Raw genomic sequence first — 17,918 nt, forward strand, 5'->3', positions numbered from 1 at the left:
TTACACATTGTACAGTCTTATTTAATGTGCTGCTCTCCCTTCTTTCCCACTTTTCAATATTCTGAATGTTCTTGTACTCTACAAAAGGATAGGTAGGCTTTACTTTGCTTCTTCACATTCTTTGATTCTTTCAAATCTTTCATGGCATTCACTCCTGCTTCTTTGCTCTCTAAGCTGAACATTCTCAATATTTTCAGCCTCTGCCTACCCAAGGCTTATCAACTGCTTTTGCCTTTGTGAAGTGCCAAATCAAGCTTGCTTCTGTACACTAAACTATTTTGCAGATGTACTCAAGAAATGCTGCATCCCTCAGCGGATTCATCTTGGTCCTAAGATACAAATCTTGATATTATATGCTTCCTATAATGAACTTTTAGTACCTCTTCATACTAAATTATAGTAGCCTGGTCAGCTTGTTTCTAAGACACCAGTTTCTCTCTTGCCACGTAACTCATTTTAATGGCAAGACATCATCTGTTGACTTCATTTGTTTGAGAAGACAAGCATGATGTAGATTAGTTATGGATGTAGCTTGCATTCACAAAATTTCTGAATGTTTTTCAAAGTTCAGGCCAGCTTGCTAAAGATTTCCTTAAAAATGTATTTACAAATAACTGTTGTGAAACGCATGCCTTTTTTGTCATTCCATAAGGTACACTGAGCCAGCTCAGATGCTTACAATTGCAAGGATAAATCTTTTTCAATACTAAATTCTTAACAAAAGATTGTGTGGTGCAGGCAACATCATGTACAGAAGAACAACTAGCTATATATTTTTTTTTATTGTAACTGAGATAAATTTACTAAGTACCACCTGATCCCTTTCTTACGAAAAAGTAGCGCTCTCTATCTTTGTCCTCTCAAGTATGTGTTGAAGTAGCTTCTTTCAGCTGATGTGCTTATTCTGTAACTTTCCTCTTAAAGGGGCTCTCAGAGTTTTCTGAGTCCCCACCAAGAGTAGATTGCTCCCAGAGCAATTCTTGCTTTCTTACTAGCTCCTTTGTTGCAGCATCAGGGGTCCAAATCTAGAGAAGAAGAATATTTGTAGTTAACTTAGGCATGACTTCTGTGACTGAAGCATTTAAAAAAACAAACAAACAAAAAAAAACAAAACAAAAAACAAAAACAAAACAAAAACTGTTAGCTATACAGAGTCATGCTGTAGCACTTGTTTCCATCCTGAGATGCAGGAGAAAACTAGTGCAGAGTTCCTGCAGATAGCACAGCATTTCTTATATATAAGCAGAGTGCTCTCTTATCCCTTCTCATCTGTAATATGCTGAGGGTTTAGCTCAGGGCAAATGGGAAGGGGGGGAGAAGATGACCCAATGCTATTTCAGAAGGACAGACTCAGGCCCAAGGTTCTCGTAGCAGAAAATAGTAATTAACCATAGAATTACTGGCAGTGTTGTCTTATTCCTGAGACCACTGCAGAAACTGGCACGAGTCAGAGTTAGGGAAATGGTAAGCCAACATGGAACAGAAAAAACTTCTTGGTTAGCAATGATATTCTTTTTCCTTAAAAAATATGTATATACACACACTTTGTGATCCCCCATTTCCTTTTCTCAGTTACTTACATGAACAAGTCCTAATGCTAAAATACTGAAAGCATACTTTTTACTCTAGGTTTAAATACTTAGTGGCCTGTGATCTATGCAGTTCAGTAACTGTCACAAATTCAGTAATCATGTGATCGAGAGTGCAAGTTGGACATTGGTGCTGGTCCCATACACAAGGACTCCTGCCCATTAAGTGTGCTGCATGAATATTAAAATTCATCCCATGAACACAGTTGCATTTTATTGTAGATGTGAGTTTGACTTCCATGATAATTGTATGCATATAATACATATACATGTGATATTTTAGTTTATTGTTGTTTTGTCATAACTTGTACCCTGTGTCACATCATCTAGTTAAACATCAGTTTGTTCTGGTTTTGGTTCTACAGCAAGGCCTTGTACTTATAGGTTATCATGCACAGAGGAAAAGCAAATTAATAAAATCATAACTAGCTAGAAAACAAAAAGAACTAATGTTAGGAAACATTTACTTTCAAGCAATATTTCTCTCCCTGAATGAAGCCACTCCTGTGTTCCTGCATTTCAGTAACTAAAGGAGGAGGAGAGAGCAGACAAAATCTAGAACAAACCGACTGGAATCAACTGGAAGGGACCCCTTCTATAACATCTTTACTAAAAGTGTAAACCTTTGTCTCTTTTTGCTTTGAATTTTGTTGAAATGTCAAGATTTCTAATAATCTATTCAGAAATGTATAATGAGAGAAAGAGGTCAGCTTCTGCAAACATGACTGGAATATGTAGTACTGGCTCTGAGCAGCAAGTCCTGAGAAATGCTGTGTGCTTTGCTACTGCATTTTGACACTGGGTCAGTCTCTTTGCTGGTATAATTGGTCCAGCTTCAATTAATTAGCAGTTACAAAACTCTACACACTGACTTCCAAAGAATGTGATTAATCTACCTTTGACATAAAACTCTACTTATGCTTTGCTACTGTACATACTTTTCTGGGTTTGAATGCAATGTCATCTTTCTTAGTAGCACCACTGCTTATCAGAGAGTTCAGATAAACAACACTGTCCTGTGCTGGTTTCTCAAGATGGGGCTTTTCTATAGGTGGCAGAGATGCATGTGATGGCTGGAAGAAAAGAGGTTAATCAGTTAGATATGTTAGATTGGAAACAAAGCATGCATCCTACATCTTCTGTTACTTGTTTTACCATCCATTCACAGTGTGTGTATTTTGCGTATTTGAATCTATTAAGTATCATTTGTTTTTCTTAAAGTTGTTTTTTTTCTTTTATCAAATTTGTGAGGGGAAGCCCTTCAAAAAGGGAGAGATGACTCTCCTTTCTGGACTTTAAAGCGTTAGCTGCCTTTTTAAACTCCTTAGACAATTGCCTTGTATTGCTGGTGTTCTGACACTGCTCTGGGTGATGAATAACTAAGCACCTATGGCTGTCATCCTCCCTTCTATGAAAGTCTTATACTATTTCTCAGAAACTCACATTATCTTCAAAAGGCATAAATGAGCATTTGGATACTGTGACATATTTTCTTCAACATCTGGGGTGGGACTGATGAAGCAGACTTCCAGCAATGCAGATACAGTTGCATTTTCTCTCTCAATAGAATCCCAGGTCTGTTTAGCAAGTAGCACTGGTGAATCAGAAAGACCTCATCCACAATAGAACAGCCAGAATGTGATCTCTGAGGCTTATGTCAGCACGAATAGTTCAAAAACAGCAAGGTTTTCAAGGCTCTAGAAGGGCATGGAAAATATTCAGAAGTACAACAGCTAAACATATCAGTGTGGACTTTAAAGAAATAGGACTCAACAGTAGAAAAGGAAGGATAGTGGACAAACTGGGAAATCAAAAGTCAACAAGCCTGATCACTTCAACTTGTTCAGTTAGCAGAGGAAAGAGACTCTCCTACTGACTAGAAGGGCTGATCCTGTCTTATCCTGTGAAGAAGCACATGCTTCTGTTGAGAAATTATGGTTACCAATGACTCAGCATTTGCAACATCATAGTAGAATGATCATGATCTTCAGGAGATAGGAAAGAAGAGGAAAGGCTGTGTCCTATCAGTGGTAAATGACAGAGTTCTGGAATTAGGGAAGGCATAAAATTCATAAATGAAGCCACAGATTTGAGCAGTGGAAAAGACCTGGCAAAAATATGTGCTGATTTCTGAAAATACTCTAACAAAGCTGCATACTTTACAGAGAGTTGAATAGCATATAAATGAAAGAAATAAGCACTCTAGCTATTAACAAATCAGTTCTTTGGCACCATTTCTCATACCTCTTTTTTCACATCTTGTACTTCTGCAGGAGTTTGTGTAGAAGGCATCTTTGGCTTTGCAACCTTTCCTTTCTCTGCTCCTTTTTTCTCTGTTACCTTTGGCAAATTGTCCAGTTTATTTTGAAGCAGGTCAATTATTCTAGAATCTGCAAATACCTTAGCAATATCAAGAGCATTTTTTCCTGTATTTAAAAATAAACACCTGTGTAAGCCATGAAAATATTTCCTGGCACTACTTCTTGCAATTGGATAATGGTGCTACAGTCTGCATAATTTAATTAGGCATCTGCTTTATCAGTCATTCAGTGTGCCAGCAACCTGGCTGCTGTTGGTGTGAGGGTTGGCAGTCATCAGCACTGCTTGCAAAAATAAGGGCTTGCAAAAATGAGCCTTGAGACAAGGCTTGCAGGAATTCTTGGATGTGGTTTTTTTGCTCTTAATGTCTTGACATTTGCAGCTTAATATACTGGTCTTTCAGGTTGTAACTTTGATCTTTGAGAGCATTTAGCACTCCGAAATGGCTAGCACATTATAAGAGTTGGAATTTAGACTAAGTTCTTGTATATATCAGCACCATTCAGTGATTGCTCTGCAGCTGGCAAGGAGTTGAGGGAAAGTCCCATGGCACAAATAGGACTGAATCAACTGCCACCCGCGTGTATAGAGAGAATTTCACAGTAACAGGAATGCAGAATACACAGCACTTCTATAAGCAGAGCTTCACCTTCTAGGAAGAAAAATTTCATATAGCAATGTTGCTTCCTACATTATAGCAAGGATTTAAAATGTGATATTAACACTTTAAATTACTCTTAAAATGGAGAAAGTAATACTAATTAAAGGATCTGCTATGAGGAGGTAACGCTTGATTATCAGTTCAGATTTGGTTTTTTTGGGGTTTTTTTTTTTTTTTAAGCTTTATTCTCATGGAGTAGTATGTACAACATAAGCAGCAAGAAGATCTTTAACCAGTGTTACCTGTGCATACAAAATAATAAGCGATTTACATGAGTGGCAAATACACACTGGCCAAAACCAAAACCTACTTTTTCGTAAAATAATATTAATACCTCGCTTTAAGGGGAAAAAAAAAATCTAGCCACTTATATCTCTGAATATAGCTCTGAATATAGTGAGGAACAGCTTTGCCAGGGATGTTTTCAGCCATGGTCTTCAGAGGAGTGGAAAAGAAGTTGTACTTATTAATCATGCAATTAGTTGTGTAGCTTTACTTTCTAGGATTCCGGTAAGTTTTTATTCCTTACAAAACATGTATACCAGTAAGTAAGGAGCCCTCTGGGGGAGACACTGATACTTACCGTTGCTGTTTGTTGTTTGGACATCAGCACCTGCATTGATTAAAAAATGTACTATGTCCAATCTGCAAATCTCTATGGCTCTCATTAGCGGTGTTGCATTGCCTATTGCAGGTGCATCTATTGCTCCTCCAGCCTTTACCATCAGTTCAGCAATATCTAGGTGTCCATTATAGCAAGCGTGATGGAGGGGAGTCCACATGAAATTGTCTGTTGCATTTACATCCGCCCTGCAAAAGAGTAAGAGATGCTTTGGCAGATGAAGCCAGATGCAGCTCAAAGTATAGTCAGTCTTAACTGCACACTGAATGACATAATTCATGTAAATAAGTATTTTCATATTCCTACTGCTACTTTGAAACCGTTCTAGAAAATGATTAATAGAGCATGCTACGTATCTTAGTTATTAACACGTCCTGGCTAGTGATCGTGTTCCTCTCTAAGTTGATATGGGGTCGTCTACAGGGAAGTTCTCACAAGTACAAAGAAAAACAGTTATTCAGGTTTAGTCCTGTGATATGCTGATATTGCTTGTGTGCCAGCTTTAGCGGGGTTGGCCAAAGGCAGAAAGCTGCTGGGCCAAGAGCAGGTGCTTTGAAAGACATGGCAAACTTGCTTACTGTTCAATTGAAGAATGAGTTAGAGAAGATCTATTGTAGAAAATCTGAGGATTTAAAACTTTTCCAGCTACTAGATCATTCTGCTCCCAGATCAGTAGTGACATGTTCTGGAGGATGCAAGTATTTTGGGGTAACATTTGCAATACGCTGCTTTAAGATGAAACTTTGAGAAAAGTGTTATCAGCCCTTCAGCAATTGGCAGCCTTCAGAGATATTCAAACGGGGGTGTGGAAACAAGAGCCACTAGTGCCTCTTTGTGGTGTTAAAAGGGAAAAAGTATGGCTTCCCCATGTCTTTGGTCATAGGCCGTCCTTTGCACCCAGATCTGTCTGCCATGTGTGGGTTCAGAGGTGGGTCAAAGCCTCATGATGGGTATCCTGAAAAACTTGAGTGCGATTATTTAATTTCTTCTGTATTAAGGGCCACCTAAAAGTGCTGAATTGAATTCCCACTGTTGTCTTTAGGGACAAACAGCTGATGTCAGCCTGAAAGACACGGGAGGAGGGAAAAGGAAGCTGTCCGCTTCCCCAGATAGCTTTTTTGCTTGTCTGATCACATGGTTAGTATTTAATTCTAGATCAAAAGAATAGACTAATATATTTATTGTTTAACTGTTAATGTTTTTCAGAATTCAGTCTTTACTAAGATCTTATAGCAGTAAATTCTCCAGACCTACTGATCTTACCTTTATCTTTCACTTGCTCAGCTATTATGATTTATTTGTATGCAGTTGTCATTTCCTCCGTATCTCCCATAAAAATAAAGAGTTCCCATTATTCCTCTTTCTCTGCTAATTCCCCATCCCTAACTGATCCTCTGAGGTTCCTGAATCCCTTTTGCTAATTTCTTCCCATCTGAAACAAATTTATCAAAGGCAATGGTAGTGACACAGTTCTGACATAAGAATTCTTCAACGTTTTCTCCTGATCAGAATTTGCCTTATTTCAGAGTCTTTCTGAAATAGGATAGAAAGTAGATACTACCAATTTATGTTTAACCTCAGTATTTTCTAAATGTTTTGTTTTCTGTTTGGTATGCATTTGTAACACCATACTGGAAAGGTCATTAAAAGCTACTTAAACTCCCATTCCAAAACAAAAGCGTCTGAATGTTTGAATGTTCAAACTTTTGAAAGATATAAAGCTAAATGCTGTCCTGAAAACTTTCCTAATCCACTTTGTGATTTCTATCAATTTCAACTCCCAGAAGTAAAGCCATTTTTTTAAACTAAATTACTACCTTTCTAGGTCTGAATATGATGAGATGTGACTCCAGTGCTAGGGAAGTTTGATGAAAGCAATGGAAATGAATTTGCTAGATTAATTTGATAACTCTTGCATCTTTATCTTTGGAAGTATACACATTTACACAGCTTTACATGCTGCAGAAGCGTCAGTGTAATTACCAAGGTGCATATATTTGCATGTGCTGTTAAGTCTTTACAGGAACTAGAGCAACGACTAGACTACTTGTCCTTGGAAATGAACATTAGAATGAATTCTAGTTATAGGAAGAGGAGAAAACTAGTATAAATATCATTGTCTTATTACACTATTACACAGGTATGACTGAATATCTCTTAAATTGCTTTAATTTTTAAGCTGTTAAGATTTTTCCCAGGTAAAGTCCCAGGTTAAAAATTGCTGAATCACTTCTGAATTGGGAACAGGCTAAATAACAACAGGCACTTCTGGTGAAAATCCTACTGCTTCAGCTGCTGAGGCTGCAGAGAAGTGATTATTTGTAGGCTGCATTCTCTCAAAACATTTTACGTGCAAAGGCTGACATGCAAATGCCTGAAGTCCAGGACTGCCTTTCTGGTTCACCTAGGTATGTCTTGATGATTTCAGACAACCTACTTGCGTCAGATTTCCAAAAATTCATCATCTAATTTTGGTAGTTCTGTTTTGAGGATCTCAAAATCATAAGGGTTGGAAGAGATCTCTGGAAATCACCTAGTCCAACACCCCTGCTTCAGCAGGTTCCGTAGAGCAGATTTCACAGGAGCTTTTCCAGGCTGTTTTTTAAATATCTCCAAGGAAGGAGACACCACAACCTTTCTGGGCAGCTTGTTCCAGTGCTTCCTCAACCTCACAGTAAAGAAGTGTTCCTCATGTTTGTATAGTATTTCCTGTGTTCCCGTTTGTGCCCAAATGCACTGCTGGAGACATGGATATCAACAACTAGATGGGTTTTGTAGGTACTCTGCCTCTAACTGAAATATCAATAATCCAGACTAAAAAAAAATCAGGACTGGATAACTTCTTCAGTGGTTTTATTTCCTCGTTACTAAAATGTAAAAAACAAACAAACAAAAACCACCAATAGACTAAACCTCTGCAACTCAGCATCTTACAGAACTAATTTTTATGCTAAACATTATGCAAGTAAAAAATCAAACTCTAGTCTGTAGCATCCAACTATTTACTGCAAATTTATGCTCTCAAAATAGCAATTAAAAATTCTCCAGAACTCTTACCCCTTTTCCAGGAGATACCGCACAACATCTATATTCCCACTTGTGCATGCAGTCATCAAAGGTGTTTTGTAATACTTATCTTTTATGTCTACTGGCACACCCTCCTCAAAAGCTTTCTGCAGAGATAGAATGTCTCCTGCTCTGACCAGGAAGTTAATATTCATGTACATTTTCCTTGGTTCATCTGTGTACCAGGCACGATCATCGTGCACAGGATGGGCAGATGCGTGGTCTCGGTTAATGTGGTAGCTATCAGCAGTGCTTTGAACAGCCTCAATCATGTATACAGGGAAGCCATCTTCCCTAAGCAGACATGCACTCTTTGGAATAACACAAATTGGCATGGGGACAGCAACACTCTTTTTGCCTCTTCGTTTCTTCCCTTTCTTTCCTTTCTTCCTTTTGGGTCCAAAGGATGTTATCAGATAGCTTTTCTGCAAGTATTTGAAGCCTTTAAAAAATTCTTCAGTGTTTATTCCTTCAGAGTCAGATTTTTCATGTGCTTCAGCAATAGTTTGTATTTGCTCAGTGTCCACGAAGGAACACCGCTTCTGAATAACTGATATGAAATCATCTTTGGCTACAGTCCCATCTCCTTGGTCGACAGCCTCAAATGCCTGGAGGAGGGCAGTCTGGTGCTCTAAGGACCAATCATATAGCCTCAGTGCCCAGAGTGGGTTGTTCTCCTTAGCTCCAGGCTTGGACTGCTTTATAAAGTTCTTTTCAATTTTACGCAATTCTGTTGCTGCTGCTTTAAAACCTCCTTCCTTGGCAACAGCTCTTGGAGTCTTAGCTAATAAGTTTGTCCATGTAGGATCACAGCCTAAAAATATGAACACGTTTCCATTGATAATGTATTGGAATTAATAATTACTAATAATATAAGAAACTTATGCATGATGCTAATTAGCAGAGGTCTACAACTTTATACAGACTTAACTATAAACAGTGATAACAGCACATCCATTTCTGTTTCCCACAGAGAGATTCATCAGAAAACCCTTGCTCTACTTCTTTGTCCATTATTGAGTACATATTAAAAGGTAGAAGTTCTGTGAGAATTTTACGTTTTTACTTAAAGAAGCAAGCAAGTTTAAGAAGAAACTAAGATTAGAATGTCACTCACTCTTCTATTCCCACCCTTGCCATCTGGTGACAGACCAAAAGCTAAGTGTTAGGATCACAAGAATAGAATGTAGGATTTTGCATGATCCTATGGGAAGAAAACCTGAAATAATATGATCATCTAATTTAGAAAATGATCACAGCTTATTTGATGTATCTATGGGTGGTAAGCTTTCCTTGTGACTACATGAGATTGGGTTGATTAGTTGATTAATTGATCAGTGAGGCAAAATACAATTTTCTATTATCAATACAAGTCAATACCAGTAATACAAACCCATGATCTTTCTGCAGGTTTCTTTGAGAAATGTTTTTTAGCTCATGCTAGCCCTGTTAGTAGATATAAATAATAATAGCCTATGTTTGGTACTTGTTAATGGAAAATTACATTTGCCACATGATACTGAAGAGCCAAATCCTTCATAGATGCCCAAATGAAATCTTTTTTCAAGCACAGAAAAAATATACAGTTGTAAAGTAACTTCTTTTTAAAGTACCTCTTTGTCCTATAAACTTGCAGCAATTTGCAAATCCTCCCTCTGCAGCATAATGAAGGGGTGTGTTACCATTCATGGCAATCAGTCCCAAGTCTCCATTATAAGCTGAAATAATCCTCAAGATCTAGAAGAACAAAGTCAGTATCACCAGAAGATATCTGTGTTTCTCAGAATGGGGGAAGCATGAGAATGATTTACAAATAAAATGCAGTGTCATATACTCTCAGTTTATACAGTGAATTTCCCTGCCATGCCCAGCTGATCAATGCACTCATTAAGCTTTTGCTCTCTATAGTACATGCTTTATTTGGGAAATAGAAACCCTATTCATTTGTAGATATCTAGGACAACAACATTTGCTCCTGCTAGCCTGCTGCAGGGGACTATCTTAGAGTAACACTATGCAAAATCATGGTATGCAGTATTAAGGCTACATAATTTTATGTACTTTAAAGGCAATACTTCAGACATAGTAAGGAAGAAACTGCCTAGCTGCAGCTGTTTGTATCTGCCTTTCTTATGATGATAAGATCTCATCCATGTTATACAACTGTGAGGTGATACATGTTGAAGGAAACAAGTTCTCCAAATGAACTATTCACATCAGACAGCCACAGCAGCACTCACTCAGAGGTTCTGTAATTCTGAGACTTGTGGCTACTGATTATTATGCCTTGATCATCTGAGATACTGGACTTTAAAAACAAAACTAAAAACCCAAACAGCAATATTTAACACCATGAAAGTTACCTCAAAGAAGCCTCCTTTGGCTGCAAAATGTGCAGCATTGTGTCTTTCATTGTCAAATAGGTTAACATCACCTCCTCTCTCAAGTATACCACGCACCACCTCAAGAACACCTTCTCTTGCTGCTTCCATTATGGCAGTGCGACCCGTAACCTGCAAAGTAACAAGAATACAATTCAGAATTTGTAGTGTATGCTAATTTAGGTTGGAAATATCCTCTGGTGCAATATGATCTGATTGTTGCAAGGCAGCATAAAACTGAATGATTTTTTAGATACTACTGAAAAAAAGAAGACAAATCTAGTAACTTCAAAGATGTTTGGAAGCAAACTTCAGGAATCTAGTCTTAATGCTTTAATGCTTCTAACTAACAGTAGTCAAATCCCAGTGACTCCAGAACATGAGTAACCAGAGTCACCCAAATAGTTGCACAAATATCAATTCCTTGTTTGAGGGAATTCTTGTTTCTATGTGCATGCTTTCTTGCAAGTATAAAAGTTTAACAGGAAATACTACCTCTGTCTTGAAAGTATACAAGAAAACAGGCTGTAGGAGTGCTGTGGGGTAGACACAACAGCTGGGAATTCAGCTGTTCATTGGTATTCTGTCTGTGAGGATAAGTTCATATACTAATACATTAACACTGTGTTGGTTTTTTTCTTTCTTGATGATAGTGCATGCTTGATATTATTTGTACACATTTTCTTTATAATGGCTGACTTCGGTAGGTTTGGTGACTGTCCCAAAGAAAAAAGCACCTTTCAGATCAGGGACAGTCCCCATTAACCTAATACCCACAGCACCGCTTAAAACCTCTTACCTGTTGCTATACAGAGAGGCAAAGAAGAAAGAATGGTAGGAAGCAAACAGTGAGCTGTGGATTTCAATGTGCTGAACTGTGCTTTGTTCCCTATATCTTTCTCTGGATCCAGCAAACCATTCCCATTATGTTACCAGGTGTGTGCCCATCATATTAAAACTAAAATGCAAGTATCTCATCATTTTGCAGGTATGCAGAGTTGAGGTGGTGGGCCAAATGTTTTTGACATAAAATGGTTTGGTATAACTACAAACTATGAATGTATTACTGCAATGCTACGACCAAAGCAAGAGTCAAGGGTAGCTCTAAGGGAAAGCCTGATGATCCTGAAGGTCTTTTTCAACCTAAATGATTCTACAGTTATATGACTTGATAAAACCCTGTGTTATTGATCCTTAATGTCACTGTTCAGTTTAGCAAATAAACACATAAATTACTGAGATGTATAGAAGAGAGAAAAGAGTTTCTAACATCTCATTTGTACCTTGATTCCCCTTCAGTTTTTTCATGCTGGAGTGACATTTGTAGTGAACAGTACTACAATCCTGAGAAGTTTGGGGCATATCCAGGCAAAATACAAGTAAGCACTGCTCCACTGAAGTATAATGAGCCACAATTTTTAAGAGTTGGCCCAGTTATACTTCTTTAATATTTTTACTCTAATCTACAAAAATCTAATACAAGATACATGATTCAAGCAAAAGACTTAAATATCTGCTCCTGAAAAAAAAAAAAAAAAGGATAATAAAGAAAATAAAGAAGGGAATAGATGCGCCCACAGAGTTATGCACTTGCCACTGCTGTGTTATTTTAATGTGAGGATTTATGGTCATATACTGCAGTCATCTGATAGCTATTCTGTACTCCTGTATATGCATTCTTAGGTACTGAAATATTCATACTGGGTCTCTTGCATTGGGATTTGCTCCTCTTTCCAAGAAATTCAGACAGATTTCTTTAATATTGTGAGCTTGCTCACAGGCTTGCAGAAATACAGGCTTCCCATCAGTACTACAGTTGTTAATATCTGCACCATAATCCAGGGCAATTTGAGTGCAGTGATAGTGCCGTCTAGTAGGTAAAATGCAGTAAAACAAAACACCTGCAAAGAAAAACAACAGTGATTATGGTGTAATGCCAAATGATAAGAGGGGTTTCTTACACTGTAAACTTCACAACTGAATAGACAAACTCTTTCAACCGAGACCCATTAACATCTCTTAGGACATGTAAATACAAAAAAAGAATTTTTAGTTTAGGGCCTTTGAACTCAGGGAGTAAACCAGAACTGAATATGTGACTGGTCATGGGAGGATGCACGGGAAGTGCTGTGATTTAAGGGCCCAGGTTTTCAGGGAGAATAATTTTAATTTCTACCTGCTCATTAGCTTCTGTTGAGCTTTAAAAATTAACCTCAGCCATGGTTCCTCTCCACAGATTTAACACAACATATACAGCAAGTATGTAAGACAGGAAGGAGCTATTTTATGCTGGCCTAATGAGGTTCCTTTTTACTTACCTTTCCCTTCATTATCAACAACGGTCATGTCTGCTTTAATTTTTGCTAGTAACTCCAGAACCAAGCTATGGCCTAGCTCAGCTGCCTTCATTGCTGGAGTGCATCCCATTTTGTCCTGAACATCTGGATGAGCTCCCTGTTGTAGCAAGAAATTGCACATGTCGATGTCGTTCTTAATGCAAGCCAAAGAAAGAGCACTGTGTCCATCCATAGGCTCAGTGAAATTAATGAGGTTTGGAAATCCATTCTGGATCAGCTTTTCTATTTGCTTCTTGTCTTTCTGGTGAACACACTGGAGAAGTTTGTAGATCTGTAAGTTTCGAAGTCTGTTATCTACTGGTAACATTCTGGAATGAGAAAAAATGGCTTCTTTCAAGGCAGTAATTTCTGCATGGAACACAGAGATGAAACTACTCTCATATGCAAGAAATTACAAGAATCAAACTATGTTCAGGGCATGGAAATAACCACTTATCTACTTGGCAGAGCACAGGGTTCTGTGTGAACATATAGAGACTACATAAACACTGCATCTTGCAAACTGCTTTTTCTCATTATCAAAATGTTCTAAAGAAGTCTCATTCAACATGGACTTAATGTTAAGAAACTGTAAGGAATTGTTATAATCTTCAATTACTTGGAATCCCAAAGGTTTGATCATCTGCCATTTTAGTACTGCAAATGGAGATTTAAAAAAAAATCACAAGACCCAGTTACAAGTCTTGCTAAAACACAAAATAGATGCTGGCATCACTTTGTCTGAACCCGAACGCCTTCCTTCTTAGGTAGCTGATGCATGAGCTTTCTGCTGGGCTGTGACATAAGAGGGTAAACTGAATTTCTCTGTGGTAAATCCCTTGTAGGAAAAAGGTGCAGGCAGGAACACTGACATGGCAAAAGATTCCCCCACGTAATGCAACAAATGCTTCTAGAGAAAAGTGTGGTGCAGAACATCAGCTTCACATTTGCCTTGGTTATGATTTTTTTTTTAAGCTTTGTGTTCTCTCATATCTAGTCTCAGTTCGTGTGGATGGAGGAACAAGCAATGGTCAGGACCATTTCAATAAGTGAATAGGAAGCCTCCTATCAGCTTCAGCAAACCCTGGATCAACCTCTGCTCCAAAAATGACACTAACAGGACATACAACAAAAAATGTGGAGGTGTAGTGTCCCTTTAGAGAACTTTTCTTTTTCTTGGTAACAGATTGTACATGGAACCATGTAGCAACTTGCCTGGATGTTGTTGAGTGTTTTGTGGATGTCCGAGAGGAGGTGAGTTTTAAGACAGGTGAAGGATGCATAATTTCAATAGACTTTTTGAGGCACTACCTCCCATTCTGTAAAGGAGGCCTGAAAGAAAGCTGCAAGAAAAATAGTATGAAGTGGTGTTATTATTAGAAAAGGCTAATTTTCTAAAGTGGGCACTAAAATTCTGGTAGTGTAATCTGTCCAGAATAGGTTAGCTGCTCCCTCAGCTAGATTGCTTTCTCTAATTTCAATGTGACATTGCTTAAAATGCTTGTTTGTTTGTTTGTGGTAATTTTGTACAACCCTCACTTTGATCATATATAAAATAGTATCTTACAACACATAACCAACAGTAACTCAATTCTGTCCCCTGAATCATTACTGTGTAATGCTGATGTCGTGAGAAATGGAATAAATGCTGAGATTTTATATTTTTTTCTGATAGGTGCTGCAACTATAGCAGCACTCTGGTTCTAATAAGGCCCATTCTGAGTGGGAGGGAAACCAGAACCCTGTGGTGTCCAGCTTTCTGAGCAAAGTGCCCAGACAGGAAATTCTGCAGTGAGGAGCAGTAAGAAGGCACTACAAGGAAGGCTCTTACGCTGCTTATGCCTCTGGAATTCAGGAAGAGAAGCGTTTTTAAAAATGTATAGTTGGAATGCAGCTCTCTCATACGCTCGTTCTCTATCCCCCACTACCCCACTGTAGTTAAGGAACTTGGTTTCACTCACAAAATGGGACTGACTTTTCTTCCCACAGTATTTGCAAGCATGGAGAGAGCCCAGACTCCTCTTATTGTAGCAATTTTTAAGCAATCAAAACAGTACCCAGTCGCTTCTTGTTGTCCTGCACAACAGGAGACTGTTTCCCAACGCTGGCTTCACCCCTGAAGAGCTGTGCATAACAGCAGCTCATGCCTGGCCGACATGGCTGGCTGGGAGCAGATGGATGAGTGCCTCACTCCGATGGCTGTGGCACCCAGCGGCCCAGGGCTCTTCTGCAGCCTGCCTTCCTGTGCTGGGGAGGCCAGGTGTGTTCTCCCACAGCCACCCCAGTGTGCAGCGCTCCAAGGAACCAATACTCATCTGGTCACGCTGTCTGGAGAACTGGCAAGTCATTCTGTTCGAGCACTTTTCCAGTATTTGTTAGCACTCTCTTAGCACATGCCCGGATTTTGCACAGCGTTTATTCAGGAGCTCAATTAGGGCTAACGTTTGTCTTCTCTTCCTTACTTTGCCCCCCCCTAAATCTGCATAAGAAACTACGTTCTCCCTGTAAAGAGGTTAATAAAGCTAAGGAGCACAGGAGCACTCTTGTAGCTGCAACACCCAATGATGGCATGAACGGATACACCAGGCAGCACGTATGCATTTGGATTTATGTTATGGATTATCCCTGAGACTGGCACATTGGAGCCACAGCGCGCAGCCATCCCGTGAAGTGCCGGAGCGCCGGGTGTCCCGAGGCACTGCCACAGTGCCGTCTGACGGGCAGGGTAACGCGCCCGCACGTCAGTCTGAGCCCAGCCGTGCCTCACACGCTTGTACGAGCCAAGCTGCAAGAAAGCAGCCTGCTTCAAAGCCTTACGAACAACGGTTTCCATCAAAACCACCGTACCGTTCTAACGGCGGCAGATAATATTTCTTCGCAGCACCTCTTAACAGTGACCGGGTCGAGTTTTGTTAGGAATGTGTGCAGTAAGGGAATGAAAGATGGGGGAATAGAAAACGCTACCCGGCGTCCGGTGGAGTCGGCACGAAGCGAGGCGGCCTCCTGCGCGGGCGTCGTGGCGGTGCCGCTCCTCTCCGCTGCCGCGCTCCCCTCAGCGCCGCGTCCCCCCGCGGCAGCGCGCCGCCATCGCGCCGCCGCCTCCCGTAGCGACGGGCAACGCCGCGCGCCTCCCTTAGCGACGGCGGCGCGCGCTCGGAGCGGCGGTTGGCGGCGCGCGGGCCGTGAGGCGGCCAGGTGAGGAACCGCGGAGGGAGCCCGGGCGGGGGGTGGCGGGAGGAGGCGTTGACCGAAGCGGAGGGATGTGGAGAAAACAGCGCCATAGCAGATCCCGGAGCGTTAGGGTGGCACGCGACGTACGTCAGGCACGTTAGGCTCGAGCTGAAGCCTGACTGCCGGTAGATCTGATGGGAGGAAGAAACGTATGTATCCTCAGGGAAAACAGCGCTAACAGACAGGGAACAGAGCACGGTGCTGTGGGAGCCCCACTGCTGCTGGCTGCTTCCAAGATGACTGTGCAGCTCCTCCGTACTCTGCCTTCAGTGCCTCTGTGGACGCTCCAGAACGCTGGGGATGTGGCGCTGAGGGACACGGTTAGTGGGCGTGGTGAGCATGGGCTGGTTGGACGTGATGGTCTCAGAGGGCTTTTCCAACCTTAATTCCACCTAATTTCAACCACTGGCCACCCGGCCCTGCATCCCGTTGTTGGGCCCGGCTGCATGCCCAGCCAGGACAGGCTGTTGAGCTCTTTGCAGAAATGACCTCTAGCATTAGGAGGTTCAAGGTCGTACTCAGTGTCTGATATGAAGTATGTTTTGTCAGGGGAGCGGTGGGACACAGCTGGATACGCGTCCAACGGAACACAAGGGCAGGCGATCCTCGGCACGAGACTGTGGTGAGTCACAGAAATAGATAGAGGTACTTCTAACACAGAGCGTTTCATTATTTTCCTTGCAGGGAGTGCTACTTGCACAGTAGCTATGTCATGCTAGTGCCTTGTAGTGTGAGTTGGCTGAATTATTAGTCTTGCACTTTGCTGCCTTGGTTGATTGTTTTCTGTGGAGACTCTATTGTCTCTAGGCCCGATGTGTTACAAGACCTAAATAGGTGCAGCACTACTGTGTGTCTCCAAGGTGCCTTCACGGTAACGTGGATTAATGCAATCAGTGCAGGCCATTGCAGAGAGGTTTTACCCACCATGTTAGCCATGAGATAATCTGTAATAAATTAGCTCCTAACGAGGACTATTCCAAAGAACATGTGTTACTGAAGAGCATGTATGTTTTCCCCTTGTTTCTCTCTCATAAACATTAACCTCAATCAGTCCTACAAGATGCATGCCTTATTGTGATGGGTAAGGCCTCCATTACTGACGTGATCACTTTACAGCTCCAAAGCAGTCCAATTACACATGACGAGATTTCAGTGCTGAATATCTGCTTCAAAGCATTTGAAATATAAAGACTACGCAGTTTTGTTTGGTACTAGAATGTGCCAGACTGACAGAGCTACACAGCCCCTGTACAGAACAAGTGGAGTGATATAGCTGTCATCCTCCATAGAACTTTCTGGCTTAGCGTTGTGCTGGCATTTAACTGTCAGTGTGGAAGCACAAGGGCAATTGGACATCCTGCAGTTGGCCTCTGGAGGGAGGCTGCTCTCTGCAAGGGCTCTCAAGCTTGTTGGCACTGAGATTGTGCTCACAGCAGCAGAGCTGGGCTTGCTGATAACCTGACTTGAGTGGGAAGGTGTGCCTGGGAGCTGCATGGTTTTGGCTTAAGCCTTTTACTGCACAAGTAATTACTACTGTTTCTCATCTCTCGAGATTCTGACACTACTGCAAAAGATAACTGCAGCATAGTGCATCAAATGCCCAAAAGTCATTCAGATTTGCCAGCATGACACAAACATACACATTTGGCTAGTTTGGAAGGTTGTCTGGACTGGTCTAGCCAGCTGAGAATTGCATTGAAGGAGCATGCAGTC

The 17,918-nt window shown here is 40.7% G+C and overlaps 2 protein-coding genes across 11 annotated transcripts in view; one reads left to right on the plus strand and one right to left on the minus strand.

The window, feature by feature from the left end:
* Positions 1–17,918, plus strand: part of PAK5 (p21 (RAC1) activated kinase 5) — a 323,333-nt gene that overhangs the window by 142,032 nt on the left and 163,383 nt on the right. For 3 of the 7 annotated variants that reach the window (XM_090134842.1, XM_090134844.1, XM_090134843.1), the window contains one exon: positions 16,755–16,827. The exons of 1 other annotated variant lie outside the window; for it this stretch is intronic. The gene's annotated coding sequence lies outside the window, so the exon portion shown is untranslated. 3 more of the 7 variants (XM_031597921.2, XM_031597913.2, XM_031597927.2) reach the window with 3 other exon arrangements.
* Positions 681–16,071, minus strand: ANKEF1 (ankyrin repeat and EF-hand domain containing 1). 4 transcript variants are annotated; one of them, XM_090134840.1, is made up of 11 exons: positions 15,939–16,071; positions 14,190–14,317; positions 12,957–13,303; positions 12,340–12,539; positions 10,621–10,770; positions 9,871–9,994; positions 8,328–9,071; positions 5,153–5,389; positions 3,834–4,015; positions 2,528–2,662; positions 681–1,025 (listed from the first exon to the last, which is right to left on the minus strand). In XM_090134840.1, exons 2-11 carry the CDS (start codon positions 14,255–14,257, stop codon positions 900–902), a joined length of 2,313 nt encoding a protein of 770 aa, XP_089990966.1. In that variant the 5' UTR covers positions 14,258–14,317; positions 15,939–16,071; the 3' UTR covers positions 681–899. The 4 variants fall into 4 exon arrangements, with proteins under 4 accessions (XP_089990966.1, XP_031453861.2, XP_089990964.1 ...); XM_031598001.2 differs by having other exon boundaries at positions 685–1,025; positions 5,153–5,379; positions 8,249–9,071; XM_090134838.1 differs by lacking the exon at positions 15,939–16,071 and adding an exon at positions 15,822–15,899 and having other exon boundaries at positions 685–1,025; positions 5,153–5,379; positions 8,249–9,071.

Source organism: Phasianus colchicus, chromosome 2, assembly GCF_987193195.1.
Source record: "Phasianus colchicus chromosome 2, bPhaCol1.hap1.1, whole genome shotgun sequence".
NCBI classification, from domain to species: domain Eukaryota; kingdom Metazoa; phylum Chordata; class Aves; order Galliformes; family Phasianidae; genus Phasianus; species Phasianus colchicus.